This window comes from Myotis lucifugus, unplaced genomic scaffold (genome assembly GCF_000147115.1).
Source record: "Myotis lucifugus unplaced genomic scaffold, Myoluc2.0 scaffold_86, whole genome shotgun sequence".
NCBI lineage: Eukaryota > Metazoa > Chordata > Mammalia > Chiroptera > Vespertilionidae > Myotis > Myotis lucifugus.
This window is the reverse complement of record NW_005871134.1, coordinates 1,499,203-1,516,076: the sequence shown is the minus strand read 5'-3', so window position 1 is coordinate 1,516,076 and position 16,874 is coordinate 1,499,203. Positions and strand designations below refer to the sequence as shown.

Genomic DNA, 16,874 nt, shown 5'->3' with positions numbered 1-16,874 from the left:
CTGATGGCCCTGTCCCTCTCCCCCAGGTTTTTCTGGGAAGGGAAGTGGACCAAGGCTGACACATCAAGGGTCCTCCCTGTTCGCTGGGCTCTAGTAGAGGGGCAACCCCGGGGCGGGGATGCTGAAGAATAGCAGAAGCCCGAAGGCGGACTCTCGACACATTTTCCGCCCCCCCCCCCGCCCCCGTTTGCCCCGGCTGGGCCCAACCCCTCCCTTCAATTACACCAGTGCACCTGCTCCCAACCCAGGCTGGAGCTGCGGACCCACAAAAGGCCGGCAAGCTCCATGGTCCTGGGCGCTGGTGCCCTCAGCCCCGAGTGGGGCAGGGCTGCATCACCTCCACACACAACTGATGAAGGAGGCTGAGGCCCAGAGAGGGGTAGGTATTCACCCAAGGTCACACAGCGAGGCCAGGATGCACCCAGACCTCCTGCCTCCCAACATCGGCCCCTCGGAGCCCTACGCTCCCGAACTGTCAGGGTGCTGACACTCCCTCCCCCGAACCCGCACACCTGGCCCCAGCCCCCTTACCTCTGTGACCCCAGTGGACCTGCCTCAGACCAGGCTCCTGGGCGGCGCTCGGGCGGGGCCGCACTCGGCTGGGCCAGGCGAGGTCAGGGCGGGTCCTCTGCTTCCCCCGAAGGGACGACGCCCTCCGCCAGGTCCCCGATAGCGGGATGCTGCCTCCACCTCCCCACCCCTCTCTGCACAAGCCTCTATCCGGGAAGCCCGACTCAGAGGCGCAGCCGCGGGGCTGCGGGGCTGCCAGACGATGCGGGGGGAGGGGCGAGGTGCGGGTGACAGGGCGGAGCCCGAACGGGGGCCACCCCGCGAACCGCCGCTCTGGCCGCGTCCCCTTTAAGGCCAGCCGGCCTGAGCGCTAGCAGGGGCGGGGTGGGGAGCTGGACAGCTTACTGCAATGCCTCCTGGGAGATGTAGTTTGCGCTCGGCGCACCCAACCACAAAGAGCCCAGAGAGAACTACAAGTCCGGGAGCGCCGCGCGCGGCCCCCGGCTGCCACGCCCCTGGGCTGGGCTCCAGGCCTCCGCCCCTCTCGCAAAGCTGCGCTGGCCACCCGCGGAGGGGAGGCTGCAGAGCGAGGGCAGGAGGTGGGTGCGGCGCGACTGGGGACGCGGGGCTCAGGGATAGCCGGTGAGGGGGCGCGGGTCCCCCCGAGCACCTGTCCCACCATCGGAAATCATCTAGCCCAGCATAGCCTCGCCATTCTCAGCTATGCGATGGGGATGGTCACTCCTGTGGCTGCAGGGGAGGGGGCGCTTATCGAGGAGAGGGGGCGGAGCTGATGGAAGGCGCCGGAGCGGACGCCGATTGCAGGAAAAGCCGCGGTAATGAGGATCGAGACTGTTGGGAGGAGTGTTTAGTAGGTGGAGCGAGGAGGGGCGGAGTCTCTAGGTGAGACGTGAACACGCGTGAAGTGGGAAAGGGGGAATCCAGGGCTGGGGAGTGCGCGCTGAGAATGCCTACGAAGCAAACCTGGGTTGGATTGGGTGAAATGGGCCGAAAAGCCTTGGGGAAGAAGGGGCGGAGACAAAGATGCAAAGGACGCCTCCCAGCCTTGGGACGCCCAGTGTCACAGGCTATAGTTTGGGCAAGGGGGTGAGTGCCCACGTGGGCACATACCTGTGGATGCAGAACGCCTTCCTTTCCTTGTGACTAGAAATAAAGAGCCCAACCCTTGAACTCCGTGTGTCACATACATGGTCTTATTCAACTCTCACCCCCTGTAAAGGCGTCACCATATCCATTTACAGGAGGAACATGAGGCTCGGAGAAATGAAGTGACTTGCCCCAAACCACCCAGAACTCCTTATCCAAAGACCCTGCTTTTTTTCCTGCCCTCTAGGGAGGCAGAGGTTTAGTCTGGAGTGGGTGGTTGGGAAGAAAAAAAAAAGTTTCATGACCTGCCTTTTGCAGGTTGTGTGACAGGACCAGCTTCCTCCACCCTTCTGAATGCCAACCTGTAAGGCAACCCTCCTCCTATGCTATTGTGAGGATGAAACAGGATATGGGCTTAGACGCCCTTGTTTATAAATTGTAATTGTTAAGAGCAGGACAACCTATCACAAGGAAGAGAGTGGTTGAAATGGAGTGCTTGCGCCTGAAGAAAATCGCAAAATGAAGCCTGAGGGTGCTGAGAGGGTGAAGGAAAATCCTGGGACAGGATGGGGGATGGTGGTGGTGGTTGGGAGCTTGTAACAGGTGAGAGAATACTTTGCTGTGCAAATAAGTCAGGTTGCCGGGGCAGGTGGCCTTCCTGCTGTAGCCAGCTTTCCCTATCTCCTGGGCTACTGGGCAGCTCATTCCCTTGGGTCCATGTGTGTTACCTGAGTTTAGGTCTTAACTTTTCCTCCTACAGTGTGGATTGTAGGGATAATGGAGCAGCCTGTGGGCTTCTTAGAGATATGAACTGGGCAAAAGAGAGCTAAAACTACAGCTGTTGGGTGTAGGGAGGCCAGGGAGAAAGCGGATGGCAGCCCCCAGGGCTGGGAGCCAGTCTTTATCCTGGTGGGCTAAGTAAGGTCGGGGAGTCTCATCGTGTCCTGGGAGACACATTACTCCTCTGAGGATTTTCATCCTTGAAATTTACGTCAATCGTGTTCTCTCCATCTCCTACGCAGTGGGAGTTCTTGCATTTACTTCTAGGTGGTCACCTGGGCTTTAGATTCCAAATTGAAAATTCAAGAGAGTGTTTCCAAAATAAAAACTTTTTAAGCCCTGGCCGGTTTGGCTCCGTGGATAGAGCGTCCGCCTGTGAACTCAAGGGTCCCAGGTTCGATTCCGGTCAAGGGCATGTACCTTGGTTGCGGGCACATCCCTAGTAGGGAGTGTGCAGGAGGCAGCTGATCGATGTTTCTCTCTCATCGATGTTTCTGACTCTCTATCCCTCTCCCTTCCTCTCTGTAAAAAATCAATAAAATATTTTTTTTTAAGTTTTTAAAATTCCAGAGAGGGTGATAAACCTCCCTATTGGTAGATGACAATCTAAGGTGAGGAAAATGGATCTGACTAAACCTGAAGAAAGTTCTTCCCCTTCCTCTACTAGCCTGCTTCTGGGGGTACAGAGAGAGGGGATCCAGCAGGGTAGCAGGCACCCATCTGCTTAAGTGGGCGTTGGCAAGGGGTGAGAATAATACTCTCTGGAAATGCAGAGAAGGAAGGAATGACTTCCTCCTGAGGAGCCTGGCAGATGAATGGGATTTGCCTTCACATCGAGCAGAGGGGAAAGCAGCTGCCAAATTGCAGAGGTAGGAGAGGGCCTGGCATGAAAGCAGGGATGATAACAGTGCAGGCATCCCTTGGAGATGTTGCAGGTTCCGTTCCAGACCACCGCAATAAAGCGAGTATTGCAATGAAGCAAGCTATAATCTTTTTGCACCTGGAAGGTCTTGCCTTCTATTTGTAAAACACACCAACACCTGTGAAGCACAATAAAATGAGGTGCACCTGTATCTACGTAGTAACTGCTCAATGAATCTCAGCCATCATTATTAATAACTGCTGCTATTTTTACGATGATGGTGACATCATCTACCCAGGAATTGGCCTAGGGCCTAGGGCCAGTGATGGCGAACCTATGTCAGAGGTGACACGTGAACTCATTTTTTTTGGTTGATTTTTCTTTGTTAAATGGCATTTAAATATATAAAATAAATATCAAAAATATAAATCTTTGTTTTACTATGGTGGCAAATATCAAAAAATTTCTATATGTGACACGGGACCAGAGTTAAGTTAGGGTTTTTCAAAATACTGACACGCCGAGCTCAAAAGGTTCGCCATCACTGGCCTAGGCCCACACAGCTAGTTAAGTGGCAGAGCCTGATTCCAGCGCAGGCCCAGGTGATGTCAAAGTCCATGCACTTTCCTTCCCCCACTCTAAAGCCCCTCCAGTTCTTTCTGCCTATCCACAACATTCATGAGGCCCACAAGTGGCCCCCATTTGTGAACACTGTCCGTGAGCCATGACGGGAGTTTCTTTCCTTCTGTAGTAGCAGACACTCTGGGTTCAGGAGGCAGGGGAAACAAGGCCTGGACAGCCTGGATCCCAGCAGAGGCAGGCAGGCCGCGTGCTGAGGTTTCTATGGGCAGTTAGTTGGTCCTTAGTTCATTAAGCATCCTTATAACCAGTGTTTTGAACTCTGCAACTAGTAGATTGCTTGTCTCCATTTCGTTTAGTTCTCTTTTTTTTGAGAACTTTTTGTTCCATTCTTTCATTTGGGACATGTTTCTTTGTCTCCTCATTTTGGCAGCCCACGTGTGTGTTTCTATGTATCAGGTAGAGCTGCTACATCTCCCAGGCTTGGTACAGTGGCCTGATGTAGCAGGTGTTCTGTAGGATCCATTGGCACAACCTCCCCAATCATCCTACTGGGAACTCAAGGTGCGCCCCCTCCTCCCATGTGATCTGTGTACACCCTCCTCTTGTAGTTGAGCCTTGATTTCTGTTGGCATGTCAGGGGAAGCAATTTACCCCCAGGCCAATCAGCTGCAAGGACTGGCTGTGACCACCAACCACCAGGGAGGATTGATCAGCCACAGAACAGGCCTTATTTCAGTGGCGCTCTGGTGCTCACTGACACTGCCCCTTGAGTGTATTGCTTGTGGAGGTGGTTGGGTAGTGGTGCTTTGAAGTGGTCTGAAGCTGCCTACTGGGTGCACTATCTCTGGGGCCACCTGGGAGTTGCAGGCCAACATCAGTCACTGCCTCTCCTGTGTTCTTTTTTTTTTTTTTTAAATATGTCAGTAGTGGGACGATCCACCCTTTTTACTTGCAAAGTGTGAACAGAAAGCTACTATATTTCTCTAGGACATTTACAAAGAGTTTTCTTTCTCCTGTGTTCTTTTGACATGACCACATTAATCTTTGATTGCTTCTTTGCTATCTGGCAAGAGATGTTCCAGGCTTACCTTAAACTTTTCCTGTCTAAGTCCTGAAATCATTGTTTTTTGTAGGAAATAACATTTAGAAACCAAGATCTTGGGTCACTTGTACTCATTATTACTGGGGTATCATTTCTAGGCTCTTTGAGCATAGCTAAGAAATGATGGATGGATCGGTGGATGGAAAATCATTACTTAATAGATTCATTGTAGTCACAACTACTGGTCCTCACTATGTAAAATGAGTAGATTGCAGCCCTAGCCGGTTTGGCTCAGTGGATAGAGCATCGGCCTGGGGAGTGAAGGGTCCCAGGTTCGATTCTGGTCAAGGGCACATGCCCAGGTTGCAGGCTTGATCCCCAGTTGGGGGCGTGCAGGAGGCAGCCAATCAATGATTCTCCCTCATCATTGATGTTCCTCTCTCTCTCTCCCTCTCCCTCCCTCTTTGAAATAAATAAAATATTTTTTTTTCAAAAAGTAGATTGCACGGAAAGTAATTTCATTATGGAAGCTCAGTGAGCAGTATTGTAGGAAATTGTACAAAAAGAGTTCATGCCATTTTCAGGACTCCATGAGTGTATAAGCCATTGGCTAGGAACTCTGTGGCTGGCTTCAGTCCCTAGCTCAAAACCCAAATTAGAGAAGACATACCCCAGGCTGCGCCAAAGGACTGGTTCCCTGAGCAATGTCCAAACCCAGATCCTTCCAGAGGCCATGACTCAGAGGTCAAGAATGCACAGAACACCAGGCCAGGGATTCATCCTCTCTGAGTTTGTGAAATAGAGACAATGTGACCTGTCCTGCAGGGTCCCAGGGTTGTTGTAAGGATTTTTCTTAATTGCTAACCAGTCTTTTCAACACGTACTACAAAATTCCTTCTTCTTTGCATTGGTTTATGATCCAACTTAATGTATTATACTAATGTAACTACTCTTTTTCAAATATTCTTTCAGGTTATCATTCATCAGCTTTTCCAAACTGAGATTTTAATCCTTTTTAAACCTTTTTTAAAAAAAAAATCCTAATGGTATTTGGATTAGGATAGCGTAGCAGCTCTAAGTAATTTTAGAAGAACAACTCTCAGAAGAATTACAGATCTCTGTTCAAATAGGCTTCTTAATAAAATGTCGTAGCCTGTGTTACTTGAGGGAGCACTTGGAATTCTAGCTCTGCTGCCTCTAGCTGTGTGATCTTAAGCAGCTGTCTTCACTACTCTGCTCCAGTTTTATAATCCGGAAAAATGGGATGACAGTAGTACCGGCCACACAGCATCCGAGTGGTATTTTAATGTTCTCTTTGCCCTGGTCTTTATGTAGGTCAGAATCCAGTTGAGACCACCAGGTAAGAGGTAGGAAGGGGACAAGTGACAGACTTCAAGGGCCTTGGCTGCTGAATGCCCAGAGAGGAGTGTATTGTCATTCAGAGCACAGACTTTGCAGTCAGACCCAGGCTTGAATCCAGGCTCTGTCCCTCTGGGCAAGTAACTTCTCTGAGCTTCAGGCTCCCATTTGTAAAACAGAGGTAAAACTCTCCTCATTTGGGGTTTGAGTTCATATGTACAATGCATCTAATACAGGTATGGTATATGATAAGTACCCCCAAGCATACGCTGTGTCCCTCATGAGGCCTGTAGGGACCATGGATATTTATTTATTTATTTATTTATTTTCGTTAATCCTCATGTGAGGATTTTTTTTCATTGATTTTTAGAGTGGAAAGGAGGGGGAAAGACAGACAGAAACATCGATGTGAGAGAGACACACTGACTGATTGGTTCCCACATGCACCCTGACGAGGGGATCGAGCCTGCAAATGAGTTATGTGCCCTTGACCGGAATCAGACCCGAGACCCTTCTGTCTGCAGGCCAACCCTCTAACCACTGAACAACCGGCCCAGGCCTGGGACATAGTTTTAATGAAATAAGAGAAATGTCTCACATAGCCTGGGACCTAGGTGCTCAGAAAATGCTGACTCTCTTTGATGATAGGCCTCTTTAGAGCAATGTCTTGGCTGCCCTTCCTTATAGGACATCGCCTCTTAAAGAATTTCATTTTCTGTGTCACAATTAGAGGTTGCAACCAGGTGATTTTTAGGCCCTAGACTGGAATTGCCCTCATGTGGTACCAGGCTGGGCCTCAAACCCCCTCTCGTTTGGGCCACAGACCCTCTCAGGAAGGCGACAATTCCAGCCTCAACTCCAAGTTCCTGGCCCCCTGGCCTTTCCTGCCAGGTCAGATGGTCTGATGATCAGCATGGTATGATTTCCTGGTTTAACACCAGTGGTCTTCTCAGAGAGGGGGTGGGGCTGATCTTATTCTTGGTTCTTTTCAAGTTGAGAGGCAGATTTGGAAAGTCTCCTGCTTAAGAAAACTATTCATTCAGACACAGTGGTGGGATTTCTTTACCTGGTTCAGTTTGCATTTCCAGACATCTTTTCTAATCTGGCTTTTAAAAACCTGGCTTTTCGTGTTTTGTGCCTTTGTCATTACACATCATGAGATGCCTTTGCAATAGAAGGGTCCTCTAGCCAGTGGTCAGCAAACTGTGGCTCGGCAAACTGTGGCTCGGCAAACTGTGGCTCAGCAAACTGTGGCTCGTGAGCCACATGTGGCTCTTTGGCCCCTTGAGTGTGGCTCTTTCACAAAATACCGACTTCTGCACATGGGCCACGAAGTTTCAATCGCACTGTACGTGCGTGCCCACACGTGGTATTTTGTGGAAGAGCCACACTCAAGGGGCCAAAGAGCCGCATGTGGCTCATGAGCCGCAGTTTGCTGACCACGGGCTAGACTCAGTGGACTTGCCCTATGTCAGCTATGGAGGGGCTCTGGGCCATCCTGGGATCCTGTCCCCATGTCCTCAAGATGCAAGTGGGCAGAGCCCCAGGTTGGCAGTGGACTAGCTGTCAAAGGACCCTACCCCAGTCTGGCCTAGACAGAATAAGGGAGTGTGCACTCTCACTCACACTGGGACCCCGTGGTGGGATGGAGAACTGACCAGAGGAGTTGGACTCACACTGACCTGGATTCAGATGCCAGTTCCTCCATTGACTGAACCTTTCTGAGTCTCAGTTTCCTCATCTGTAAAATGGAAGTGATAGTATCTGTCTCACAGGATGCTTGTGGAGACATCAAGTGAGGGAAAGCATATAAAGCATTAGCACAGTAGTATAATTCTCTGTACATTTATATGTATTTTTATTAAAAATAAATTAAGTGCTACGAAGTGTTATGTGAGGCCCCTCACATTATGAAAACAGGAGGTGTATATTCAGCAAGTGGTGACTATTGTCTTGCCAAGCAAGCTGCAGAGCAGCATTTATTTTTGTTTATTCAATCCTCACCCAATGCCTTTTTTTTTTTTTTGGTACCCCAGGTGGGACTCGAACCCAATGACATTTTTAATGATTTTTAGAGGGGGAAGGGAGAGAGAGAGAGATGTGAGAGAGGAAACATTGATCTGTTGCCTCCCACACGTACCCCGACCAGGGCCAGAGATTGAACCTGCAACCTAGGCATGTACCCCAACCGGAAATTGAACCCATGACCCTTCAGTATATGGGACAACACTCCCACCAACTGAGCCACACCAGCCAGGGCTGCAGAGCAGTATTTTAAAAAGGCAGGGACTTTCAAACTGGTTAAAGCTATGATAGCCTCTTGTCGCTATTACCACTCTTAGTGGCCTTTACAGGGGGAAGAGAATTGTGTTCCTGAGCAAGTCACCAGTCTTTCGGAGTCTCAATTTCCTATCTGCCAACAAGGAGAATGATGCTTACATTGTATGACTGCTGTAAGAATTAAAAGGGCTTATACGCCTGGCCGGTGTGGCTCAGTGGTTGAGCGTCAACATATGATCCAGGAGGTCATGCACATGCCCAGGTTGCGGGCTCGATCCCCAGTAAGGGGCGTGCAGGAGGCAGCTGATCAATGATTCTCATTGATGTTTCTATCTCCCTCTCCCGCTCTGAAATCAATAAAAATGTATTTAAAAGGGCAGATAAGTGTAAAGGCCTTGGATGTAGTAAAACCCTCAGTATATTTTCATTTCTCCCCTCTCAGGACCTCCCTGCTGCATCCTCCTCCCCACCATAATGCTACACAGCACCTACTGTGTGCTAGGCAGGGAATATAAGACGTGGCATTGCTCTCAAGGAGATCACAAACTAGACCAGCGGTCGCCAACCTTTCGGACCTCACCGACCACCAGTGGTCCACAGACCACAGGTTGGCGACCGCTGAACTAGACAGTGGTTTTCAAAAACAATCTTTATCACAACCCCAAGTATGCAGATGTACTTTATGTCACAATCCAGTTCACACACACACAACTAAAACAAAAGTTTCGCAATATACATATATAATGGTCATAATCCACTGTATGGATTTCATGACACAATCACAATCTTGATTTTTTTCAAGTTTATTAAGGCATCATTTATATTTGGTAAATTTACCCTTTTTAGTTATACAGTTATATGAGTCTTTAAAATCTTTATAAAATCATTTGGCCACATATCAAGACAATAGACTATTTCCATCGCTCCGAAATATTCCCTCATGCTTGTCAGATAGGACAAGGGTATGAAGGTCGGGGCAGTTCTTACTAAATGCTATTCTTGTTCAATGTCAAAATGTATCACAGTAGTTTGCAGATGCAGTTGTTGCAACTAGAGGAGCTTGACCCTAACCCAACAGGATAAGTTTAGCTAACTGCAAAGAAGAAATCAACATATAATTAACCAAATGGTGTACATAAGCAATGACTAAGCTTACTTTTGGGGAGACAGAGCTTTGGATGTGAATCCCATCTCCTTTGCTTGAACTTGGTAACTGCCTTTACATAGCCAACTCTTCTCCCCAACCCAGCCCCTAGAAATCACTCATCTGACTTCTGTCTCTATAGTGTTGCCTTTCCCAGGATATTATATAAATAGAATCACACACCGTGTAACCTTTTGCGGCTGGCTTTTTTCGCTTGGCATAATGCTTTTGAGATTTTTCTATGTTGTGGTAGGTGTTGTAGCTAGTTCCTTTGTATTGCTGAGTCATATTCTATTGTATGGATGTCTCACAATTTGTTTATCCATTTACATCTTAGTTGTTCCCAGGTTGAGCAAATATGAATAAAATTGCTTTAATCATTCATATACAGGTTTTTACATGGACCTATGTTTTCATTTCTTTGGGATAAATAACTAGGAGTGGGATTATGAGAGCTCTATGCCAAACTATTTCCCACAGCAGTTGTGCCATTTTGCATTCTCACCAGTAATGTCTTAGGGCTTCTGTTGCTCTGTGCACTCATCAGCATTAGGCATTGTCAGATTCTTTACTTGAGCCATTTTAATGGTTATGTAGTAGTATCTAATTGTGGTTTTACTCTTCATGTCCCTAATGACCAATGAAGTTAGCATCTTTTCATGTATTTATCATCTGTGTACCTTCTTTTTTGAAGTGTTTGTTCAGCTTTTTTTTACCCATTTTTTAAATTGGGTTGTCTGTTTTCTTCTTATTGAGTTTTGAGAGTTCTTTTTATATTCTGGTTAACAATCCTTTATCAGAGAAGTATTTTGCAAGTATTTTTTCCCAGTCTTTGTCTTATTTTCACTTTCTTAACAGTGTCTTTTGAAGAGGTTTTCATTTGGATAAAGTCCAACTTGCCAGTTTTTTTATGGTTTGTACCTTTGGGTCCTATTTAAGAAATCTTTGCCTAACCCAAAGATCACAAAGATTTTCTCCTATGAGTTTCATAGTTTTAAGATGATTTTACACCTAGGTTCCTTATCCATTTTGAGTTGTTTGTGTATGGTGCAAGTATGGGTTAAGGTCCTTTTTTCATATATGGATGTCCAGTGATCTGCATCTTGAAAAAGCCAGGAAGGAGGGCCATGTACAAAGCAGAGCATAACATGATGGAATGGTGGACATTGCTGAGAGGGCTGTTCAAGGAAACTTGAAGCCTCAAGGAAAGAGCTATTAACCTGCTGGAGATTTGGGGACAGCCTTACAGAGAGGCAGTGACTTATAGGCAGGGCCTTAAAGGTGGACAACAGAGAAAGTGGAGAAGAGGGGTGTAAGGAGAGCAAAAGCAAGGCAGGTGACAGTCTGAGGTGTGTGCTGTGGTGCCTAGCGTGACAGCGCATAGAGTAGGGGGAGGGACAGGGTTAGAGGTGAGAGTGAAAAAGCAAAGTCATTTGGGCTGGCAGCAGTGTTTCAGGAAGATCAATCTGCAGACTAAAATGGAAGGTGGGCAGAAAGAGCCAAGTGAGGATGTACGGGGAGAGGGGATAAGGCCTGAGCTCTAGAAGTAGCTAAAGGGATGGGTTCAAGGAGATAGTCAGGAAAACTTTAGGGATGAGAAGTCAGGACTGCCTCCCAGGGTCAGACAGCTGGGTAGCCGAGAAAGTTCACAGCAGATCTGGGGAAAGAGGAATTCTGTTAGGCTTCTGGTGCCTGTGGTATATTCAAGTGGAGATGTCCAGGAGGCAGCTGGGTAAACACTGGGATGTGGCTCAGTGACATTAGCTCATCCCCATGTGACCACAAACGCTCTGCCACACTCATGAAGCTCCTCACCCCCCAGAGGTGCCAGTTCCTGCCCCTTGTGTCACTGTGCCTTTCACAGTGGGGCCTGAGCTTTTATGATGGTGGACACCATGGCGCTTGAAGGGTTGGGTTCTGTGACTCATGGGCATGGAGAGAATACCACAAAGAGCACCCTAGGAGACCTGCCTTCCAACCCGCCCCTGCACCTACTGACTGTGCAGCTAGACACATCCCTGGGAGCCACACAGCTGGGGAGGCGCGGGGAGGGCAGGTGACAGGAAGACAAGTGCTGTTGCTTTTGCAAGAAAAATAGTAGTTTGGGTGCCCACCCAAAGGTCCCCAGGTATGTCTGTGGCTGTTACCTGTCTCTTCCACCCCCAGTGCTGAGGTCTTCAGCACTAATGCACAGAGGTATGTGGTCTGTGGCCCACAGAACTGTCAGGAAAGACAGCCTAGCCTCTCAGCTGAGCCAGAGAGAGACTGAAAACTATAATATGCAAATTACTACCTAGAAAGAAAAGGCAATGAGAAAGGGAGTAGCCTATTCCAGGGCTCCTGCCTGAGCCCTCTGGAGAGAATTAGCCAGACTCAGCCCCAAGACCAAGCACCTTCCCCAGCTGCAGGTCTCCACACAGCAGCTGTCCCTTCCTCACCCCACCCATCTCTGTTGGAACTCCCCACTGTCTCACAGCCCATCTACTTCAGGCTGCTGCTGACGATTTTATAACTTCATCATCAGCTTGTTCCTCCTCCAACACTCCAGATCAGCGGTTCTCAACCTGTGGGTCACGACCCCTTTGGGGGTCAAATGGCCTTTTCACAGGGGTCACCTAAGACCATCGGAAAACACATATATAATTACATATAATTACATATTGTTTTGTGATTAATCACTATGCTTTAATTATGTTCAATTTGTAACAATGAAAATACATCCTGCATATCAGATATTTACAATATGATTCATAACAGTAGCAAAATAACAGTTATGAAGTAGCAACGAAAATAATTTTATGGTTGGGGGTCACTACAACATGAGAAACTGTATTAAAGGGTCGCGGCATTAGGAAGGTTGAGAACCACTGCTCCAGATGGTTAATGCCTTTTTGCTGTATCAGAGTGCCCCACTAGACAGGGATGCAATCACGAGGGCCACCCCCCCCCCAAGACAATAGGGTAGGGCAGCCAAGCATCTTGTCCATCCTCAGAGTGGTGGGCTCTATCCCCTAGAATAAGGGGGTCTCGGCGCAGCCTCCTCAGAAGGCAGACATGTGATGAGAAGTACTCTGGCCTACCCACCACCCTGCTGAGTGATGTTGGAGAAGTCCCTCCTCAGACTGCTGTTTTCCCATCTGGATAGCAAGTGGGCCAAGGACTCATTCACAACCTACTCCCATAGTGCCTGGTACATCTCCCCTGGCACTGCACCCACACTGCCTCTTGTCTCAGTCTCCCCCACCAGCCTGGGCTCTTCTCAAGGTCAGTACTGGAGTCAATTCCTCTCTATGCCGCTCACATCAGGGAAAGACTGCTGAATCTGTCCCATAGACTGGCTCTTGGCAAAGTATCATGTTGGAAGCAGAGACACCCCCCCGCTTTCTAAAACCTTAAGAAGGTTTAGAATGTAAGACTTCAGGTTGAAGGAGATGCTGGAGGCCATGAGATCAGTCGGGTGGGGAGGCTCTGTTAAAAAGTAGGTCAAGAGCCTTTGGGAAGGGTGCTCGGTGGCAGACTCCACATCTGCACTGACCTCCAAGAAAGTTTCAAAGGAGGCTGGGGTGCCGTCATGACAGGAAAGGGCAGGCACCAGGAGCCAAGCGCATCTTCATGGCAAGGCAGTTTGTTACAGGAGGATGAGAGTCCAGAAAAGGGTGTCATTTAGAGTCCAAAGGGCCGAGTGAACCATTTGGGCCTGGTAGACAGATGGAAATGGCACTGATCACAGCCATTTGTTGTAAATTTTTTGAGATAGAAATAAAAAATTAAACAAGAAGGCAACATTGGTACAGCAGAAGGAGTACTAGGAGTATACGTCTCAGAGCTATGGTTGGGTGACGGTCGTTTCTCACTTTTCTCCCTCTCTAGGACTTCTTCCCATCACCCGGGTCTTCTGCCATGTCCGACCCCATCACACTGAATGTCGGCGGAAAGCTCTACACAACCTCACTGGCAACCTTGACCAGCTTCCCCGACTCCATGCTAGGTGCCATGTTCAGCGGGAAGATGCCCACCAAGAGGGACAGCCAGGGCAACTGCTTCATTGACCGTGATGGCAAAGTGTTCCGCTACATCCTCAACTTCCTGCGGACCTCCCACCTGGACCTGCCCGAGGACTTCCAGGAGATGGGCCTGCTCCGCAGGGAGGCTGACTTCTACCAGGTGCAGCCCCTGATTGAGGCGCTGCAGGAGAAGGAGGTGGAGCTCTCCAAGGCGGAGAAGAATGCCATGCTCAACATCACCCTGAACCAGCGAGTGCAGACGGTCCATTTCACTGTGCGCGAGGCACCGCAGATCTACAGCCTCTCCTCCTCCAGCATGGAGGTCTTCAATGCCAACATCTTCAGCACCTCCTGCCTCTTCCTCAAGCTCCTCGGCTCCAAGCTCTTTTACTGCTCTAATGGCAATCTCTCCTCCATCACCAGTCACTTGCAGGATCCCAACCACCTGACTCTGGACTGGGTGGCCAACGTGGAGGGCCTGCCAGAGGAGGAGTACACCAAGCAGAACCTCAAGAGGCTCTGGGTGGTGCCAGCCAACAAGCAGATCAATAGTTTCCAGGTCTTCGTGGAGGAAGTGCTGAAAATCGCTCTAAGTGACGGCTTCTGCATCGATTCCTCTCACCCGCACGCTCTAGATTTTATGAGCAATAAGATTATTCGATTAATACGGTACAGGTAAAAGGACCCCAGCCACATTGGAGGGGGGTTGCCAAGAAGGTCCATGTCAGAGCGTCTCACCAATGGTGTGAGCCAGGGCACTCTACTAATCTGTATTAATCACGTAGCAGGACTTGATTCCCCCGATGATGCAGTCTAGTTGTAGGAATCCATGTGTCCTCTCAACAGAACCACCTGTTTTCTTGCCATTTTGAGCTGGAGATGGGCAGTCTGTTATGACAAGTGAAGAGTCTGCTGATGTGTCCTAAAGGAGGGCACAGGAGGACTTTCTGGCTAGACAGAGGAGCAGCACTTCTAACATGGACTCCACCTCTCTATATACGACTAAGCAGTGCCTCACTTACCCATCTGAATAAGGGAATGAGGTGAGAACAAGATGCTCCCTTCAGTTTCCCAGGATAAACTACCCAGAGACCCCTATCACTCCTGCTCCTCCATCCGAGGATGCAGCCAGGACTTGGATTTGTTTGCCCAAGGGCGACCATGTTAACTGGCTTAGGAAAGTAGTATGTTCTCAAAGCTGTATTAGCCCCACTGGGGGAGAGATTTGAGCTGTGGCATGGCCTAGAGCAGCGATCGCCAACCGGTGGTCCGTGAGGTCCGAAAGGTTGGTGACCGCTGGCCTAGAGGAGTGAGCATCCACGCAGCGTCAGAAGATGGGGAATAACCCTTTTGACTGGATCAACTCTAAGCATTGGGAGATTTTTGGCTTCAGAAATGGGCTTCTGTCCCTGTGAAGGCTTGAAAATCTGGAGCCAGTGCAATGAAAGGCACCTCATACTATGGCCTGTTACCTGATTTTTGTAATCCTTTCCCCAAGAATTTAAGGTATCACTGGGACAAGTTATTTTAAACAAATATATTATGGACTCTCAGGGTTGGAAAATAATTCAACAGTCGCTTAGTCCTCCCTCACCCAAGCATACCCCAGGACATTTGGGGACCAGTTCCTTTCCCCAGTACCTCCAAGCAATCACCTATCCCTGCTTACATACCTCCAGTGACAGGAAGCTCATCATCCCTAAGGCAGGCCCTGCTGTGGTTGGCTAGTGCTGGCTATTAGAATGTTCTTATATTGAGCCAAAATCTGCCCTTCCACTCCCATTTTCTGGTATTGGTTCTATTTTCTGGTTCTTCTCACCCAAATATGTATTTTCTCTTTCAAAATAGTCACCTTGAGAGACCAGACACTCATGAAATTATTAGGATTCCCCTTTGGGATCTGTCTTCAGAACCAAGGTTAGCCCTCTTCCATCCTCTGTAAATCTACCACATTTTGTTCTGGCTTTGCCTCCTTTGTGACCCCCATTTCACCCACCTTCCTGACTAGCCACAACTCCAGATACCCTCTGACCATCTTCTATTGGAGGATGAAGATTTGCCGGCCCTGAGGAAGTGCTGCCAGAGGAAGCAGACCAGGGTTTTGGAAAGCAGTGTGCAGCGAGGAGCCCTAGAGTGGTCTGAACCATAACACTGCCCTTGGACTAAGTGTCCATCCCTGAGACACTGCTCTGAAGGAGGTGGCCTTCCCCTGTAGTACTGTGTCTGGTTAGAGCCAGACCATGGACCTCCTTGGGGTGAGATCCAGGGCAAAACACCTCAAGCCACTACTTCCCAAGGGGTGATGAGCAGTGCAGGCTTCAAAACTGCACATTATGATTCATCTCTAGAGTGAGTACGGCCTTGGGGGTCTCAGAATCTTCCCTACTGGGTAAGGGTCCCCAGTTAAAGCCAGGAAAGCCTGGTGGCACAGGCGCCCACGAGAGATGGGTCAAGGAAAGGTCTTCCCATAATATGTTCTCTACGTAGGGAGCTTGTACACAGGGCCGTGGGCAAGGCCACATCCCTTAGGTAATACGGTCTCTTTCCCTCTACCGTGAGACCCAAGAATCTCTGACAGCTGCTCCAGGCCCCCAGGCCAATGGTACTCGAATGGAAGCGATGGCCACAACAAAACAGTTTAAGGAAGAAATCTCATAAATGACCACTACCTTTTTTCCTCTCCATAAAAATTTTTTCTCTCCATCTTTTCGGTGCTTCTTCATTCAAGCAGCTTGACTTTAGAGAAAGTACAGGACCTATGAAGCCACTCATGTGCTGTGTGACTTTATGCAGGTCACTCACCTCACTAAGACACCTGTTTCTTCATCTGTGAAATGCACATAACAGTAACACATAACCCTACCTACCTCACAGGGCTGTTGTGAGGATCAATGAAATTATGTATGAATACCATATAAATGACAAGTGGTTGTTATTTTGTATCTGTTTATAAGGGGAAAAAACCCTGGCCTTAGAGTCAGACTAACCTGAGTTTGAATTCTGACTTCTTTACTAGCTGTATAACCTGGGACAAGTCACTGGGCCTCTCTTATTTGTCCCTCATCAGATAACAAACCCACCTCCCGGGGTTACACAACTTAAATGAGGTGCATGTGAAAATTCCTAACTACGCCAGGCACAGGAACTCAATCTATATTTGCTCTTTTAGGAGGTAATAATGAAGGGCTGTTGTACAGGAGACAC

At 48.7% G+C, this 16,874-nt stretch overlaps 1 protein-coding gene and 1 pseudogene across 2 annotated transcripts in view; one reads left to right on the top strand and one right to left on the bottom strand.

Moving 5' to 3' along the window:
- Positions 1 to 16,595, top strand: part of KCTD21 (potassium channel tetramerization domain containing 21) — a 23,074-nt gene extending 6,479 nt beyond the window's left edge. Inside the window, exons 1-2 of one of the 2 annotated variants that reach the window (XM_006091068.3) lie at positions 1,073 to 1,109; positions 13,537 to 16,595. In XM_006091068.3, the coding sequence (XP_006091130.1) occupies positions 13,567 to 14,349 (783 nt within the window). In that variant the 5' untranslated portion in view covers positions 1,073 to 1,109; positions 13,537 to 13,566 and the 3' untranslated portion in view covers positions 14,350 to 16,595. Of the gene's footprint in view, positions 1 to 1,072; positions 1,110 to 13,536 lie in introns of those variants that run through there. The other variant, XM_014457874.2, reaches the window with a different exon arrangement.
- LOC111826514 lies at positions 4,757 to 4,876 on the bottom strand (annotated as a pseudogene).
- Positions 16,596 to 16,874: the final 279 nt, after the last annotated feature.